At 46.3% G+C, this 4,931-nt stretch overlaps 1 protein-coding gene across 1 annotated transcript; it reads right to left on the reverse strand.

Annotated features, from left to right (window-relative positions):
- Positions 1 to 837: 837 nt before the first annotated feature.
- On the reverse strand, positions 838 to 1,299 carry LOC117897315. Its single transcript, XM_034806067.1, has 2 exons — positions 1,185 to 1,299; positions 838 to 1,120 (listed from the first exon to the last, which is right to left on the reverse strand). Exons 1-2 carry the CDS (start codon positions 1,258 to 1,260, stop codon positions 873 to 875), a joined length of 324 nt encoding a protein of 107 aa, XP_034661958.1. The 5' UTR covers positions 1,261 to 1,299; the 3' UTR covers positions 838 to 872.
- Positions 1,300 to 4,931: the final 3,632 nt, after the last annotated feature.

Genomic DNA, 4,931 nt, shown 5'->3' on the forward strand with positions numbered 1-4,931 from the left:
AGCCCTTTTGCGGGGGATGGGCTCATTTTTGAAATACACTGGTTTCAGTGTGAGCATACAGCAGTCTGGTGCCAAAATTTGGTGGTTCTAGCTCTTATAGTCTCTGAGAACTAGCCGACAAACAAGACGGACAGACGGACGGACGGACAGACAGACATGGCTCAATCGACTCGGCTATTGATGCTGATCAAGAATATATATACTTTATGGGGTCGGAAACGTTTCCTTCTGTGCGTTACATACAACCGTTATCCGCACAAATACAATATACCCTATTTACTCTTCGAGTACCGGGTATAAATATGCAACAACAAACAAAAGCGCGAACCACAGTACAATGCAGCAACAATGCCAAACGAACCGTTTTTCATAGCTTAAATTGCAAAATGCCGTGATGGTGAGGGGGGAGGGGAGAGCCAAAAGCGAAGAAACAGGAAATAAAGTAGGAACGTGCTAGGTTGATACCTTATAAGTACCTAATGCTGGGCTTTTAAGATATGAAAAGCTGCTGTAAAAAGGCGCTTTTAAAAGGGAAGAAACTACGTGCAGGGTCATCAGAAGGTCTACGTCAGTAGGTACCGAGATACAGACTTGCATGGCTATATGATCATTACAAACATTCAAATAAATACAACATACCCTTGCACTCTTCAAATTCGAGGTACTAAAGAGGAATAAGCAGAGTGCGACTGACTGGAACATAAACAGAAGAGAGTGAAAACAAAGCAATAAAAACAATGGGAACGTTGAAAAAGCAAATGTGACTCTGTTTATGAAAAGGAAAAATTTGACTTTTGAAGCTCGTATATCGTACATGGTCAAAGGAATGGGATTTTTGGCTTTGTTAGCAACTCTGCCACATAATTTTCATTTTATTCCTTAATGAAATTCAGATACCACATGACAATTTTGTACACAAACGCAAAGGCCCTCTTCAATTTGCTGTAGAAAGACTCATCCGGCAGGTTGGATGCTTCAGCATGATCGGAATCAGAATCAACCTTTTCGGCAAGGGCTTCCACTGTTTCGCTTATGACTTTGGGGTATGAGGAACGATCACAGCTCCCATCTTCGTCCCAGTCTATTAGATCTCGAATGCGTTTGCCAGCTTGTTTACAGGCTGTCGAATAGTAATATAATATAATTTACACCACACTAGCTTTTTGTTTACACGTTTAACTTACAAGCATCTGTCCCAAGAGGGGAAAAGAGGGCCAGACCCACTACCAAGAGCAACAAAGCCAACGACATAAATCGCATGACGATATTGAAGAAACTAAAAGTTGGGTAAGTTAAATCCCGAATATATCTGGTAAACGATTTGTCACACTAAAAGTAAACGGTGAAACTAATTGCTGAACTTTGAGGTGAAATTTTCCGCAAATATTTAGCTAATTTTTGAGCGTTTACAAAAAAAAAAAGGTTTTATTTGATCATAGCAAGAGGAACAATTTTGTAACCTCTCAAGTCTATACATACATACATATGTATGCCATCCAACATCTACAAAACCGATATCCGATCTGAAAAAGTCCAAGGTTAGGTAGGGTTGAGGCGATTGTCGGGATTGTCGTAGTCCCGATACACTTAGGCCGGTTTGGCGCGTTGTGATTCCGCTTGGATCCACTTCCCCTCTTCTTCACGCTTTGCACGTTGTCAGCAGTGGTCCCATCCCTATGCCCTTACAAAGTTTGCTATCTTCCTAGGACCTACAGCAGACATTTCTGAAATGTTGTTTAGAAAAGGTGAGCCTAGATATCTTAGCCTCACAGATGTTCCACTGTTTTCTCCTATTAGCCAATGCCCTGTAAGGAGGCGAATTACTACGCTGCACCTATCCCTACTGAGTTTGCATAGCTACTTCGTGATGACAGACCATTTGCCATATGTTGTTTGCTTGTAGAGTGTATTACTCTTTTATGATGAGCTAACAATTAGCCATTGGCATACAAATTTCCTCCTTGTCTGGATTAAGGAGGAGTGTAGTGCCGGATCTGGCCAACTCGTCTGCTATGCAGTTGCATTCAATGTTCTCGTGTCCCGGGATCCGTATTAGATTCATAATAGCCTGCTCTGCCATCTCAAGAAGAGATTTGCGACAATTTGCAACTGTGGTCGAGTTCGAAGAAATCGCGTTTAGAGATTTAAGTCCCGCTTGGCTGTCACTTGTAATTATTCAAGTGAGTAGCTCCCTGATTGGCATGACTTCCGCCTGGAAGACACTGGAGGGAGGCAAAATGAGTGCCTTATATTTAGCTGCGCCTGAAAGCATCCACGGTTGGTGGTTGCCCTTAGTTGTAGCCCGACTATTCCCTCAAAGGTTTTTGGTAATTGGTCTGAAATCCTTTGAAGTTGAATATTTCCCGCGTTCGGGATGAAGATAATTTTGGCCTTGAGCCATGTAGAGGAATTGTCCCCACTATCAATATCTTCTTGAAGTTGGGCTGGGATGACCTTGTCTGGACCTGGCGATTTTAACGATTTGTGGCCACCGAGGTGGCCGGGCTTTCACTGAGTCGTTCCAGTAGTTCGGTTGTTGTGCACCCTGGGAAATGAGTGTCGAGTAGAATGTGTAGGGACTCCACGTACCATCCTTGCTCTTGATGTATCCAACAGAGGGGTTGGTTTTTGAGAGGATCTTGCGTAGTCGATTTCCTTACAGAGTTTTTTCCAAGTGACTCTTTTCGCTCTCCTGGTTTCTTTTTTATAAAGGGCAAGGCTGCTTTTTAGTCTGCCCATAGTTGGTCCTCGATGCTGCTGTTGGCATTGTTGAAGTTAGCCTTGCAGCTTCTACGGAGGATATATACTGGCTTTGACTACCAGGGTGTGGTGGGCGTATATTGGGGCTATATGTGGGCTATATTCGAGCCATATAGATCGACACTACTCTGAAGTGTTTCCCTTGCAGCTCTAGGCTGGCCGCTGCATTGCTAAAATAATGGAGCAGAAAAATGTTTATGTGCTTTGCGGCTAGTATGCAGGTACGAATTTTACCTTCTTTCTGTGGTCAAGATCCGCTTGTAGTCCTTCGAAGCTAATCCACAGACCTTGTCTCCCACCACCCAAGGCTCCGAGGATTAGGACTACTTCGACTCGCTTCCAATCGGAGTATGAGGGCAGCTGTTGCTGCTTTACAGTGGTGCAGGTTTATTCCCTTGGTATTCTCCACCAATGTACTGTCGGCGTCTGACTCGTCGGAGCTCTCGTTTCGACACATCGCCTCAAATTCGAGCATTTGCTACTTATCAGTGAAGCCGTGTTCATGGGCCGACTCCAGCTCTTTGTCGAGTACTTTGATCTCCGAGCCAACGTCCGGCTTGACTCCAGTCCACTGCGACCAGCTTCGCCCCTGGGTAGACCTCTCCGACTTGCGCCACCTCTGCTTTGAAGAGCTGTACGGAGCGCTCGTCCTCGCAGGATATGATGTTCGTGTTACCCTGGAACCATCCCATGTCCTTACAGACTGGACGTGAGCCTCGGTCCGTCTCTAGAAGCTCAAAGCAGCGTTCGGCAAGTGCCGCTTCCCCCCTCTTTCATTGGCTTCTCGGAATTCTACCCTCCACGCTGCCTTTATCGATGACGCCTATCAGCGTCCTCTTATTGGCAATCTACGCAAAGGACACGTCTGGCAGTGCCCTGGATCGCTTTGCCGCTGGTCCAGGCGTCTCCTGAGAGCGCTGCCTGTTGGGCAGCTTAGCTGCCTCTCCAAGGTGTCAGTATTGGTCTGTGCTGTTCCAACCCACCCAAATATAGGGATGGAGCCCCTTCGGGGTCGCACCCGCCTATTCCACCGGGTAAGTTTTCACTACAGTCGGGCGTATTTGCCCAGGCCTTTGGGCCGCTGCCTTCCCCTGCTTGGGATTAATCCCTTTTCGTGTTTGGGGAGTGCCTCTCTCATTCGTTTTTATACCCGGTACTCGAAGAGTAAATAGGGTATATTGTATTTGTGCGGAATAACGGATGTATGTAACGCACAGAAGGAAACGTTTCCGACCCCATAAAGTATATATATTCTTGATCAGCACCAATAGCCGATTCGACAGAGCCATGTCTGTCTGTCCGTCCGTCTGTCCGTCCTGATGAGCGCCTAGTGCTCAGAGACCATAAAAGCTAGAGCCACCAAATTTTGGATCCAGACTTCTTTAAGCTCACACTATTACAAGTGTATTTCAAAAATGAGCCCCGTCCCCTTCAGCCCCCGCAAAAGGGCGAAAACCTCCCAAAGCTACAATTTTGAAGATACAAGAAAACTAAAAACTCGGCCTCTGCCGCGTCTCTGTCTCTGCCGTGACTCTGCAGTGTGTGGCTCTAGGGGAGCTTGGCGAGCTAAAAGAGTGTGTCGGCGTAAGGAGTGTTGTAGATGTAGATGACAGATGAAGAAAAAATGTAAAATTTGACACAAAAAAGCTAAGGTGCAGATGTAGTACTGAGTAAAGGGTATAAAAGTTGTGACGCGTAAGAAGCGTCTCACACGTCCCTTCTCGTTTTTTAGGTTTCTTGTATCTGTTTGTTATCTATTTTTTTACCACGAAATGCAGAGTTGGCGAACGGTCAGCTCGGGCAGAGATCCACGTTGCACGGGAAAGGCATCATTAGAACAAGGAGCTGACATTTCCCTGAGCTCTCCCTTGGCGACTGGACTAGTTTTTATACCGGGCCCCCAGCCAAGCTCTGTACGGGTCAAGCGCATCGTCAGTGTTACTGCTTTGCAAACACCCGCGGCTGTCTGGGACTGCCTATTTCGGTACTCTCCCTCAGAGACAGCTATGTTGCGATTCTTTGGGACGCCCGCTTATTCGCAGCTGACCTACCTACGTAGGTAGGCCGTTCGGTAACCATAGCCACCCGGTGGCCTTAGCTAGGCCCCCTTTGAGCTACTTCGCGCTCATTGGATGCATCGGATAAAAAAGTGACCAAAGAAATACTAGAAA

This window comes from Drosophila subobscura, chromosome O (genome assembly GCF_008121235.1).
Source record: "Drosophila subobscura isolate 14011-0131.10 chromosome O, UCBerk_Dsub_1.0, whole genome shotgun sequence".
Classification (NCBI taxonomy): Eukaryota; Metazoa; Arthropoda; class Insecta; order Diptera; family Drosophilidae; genus Drosophila; species Drosophila subobscura.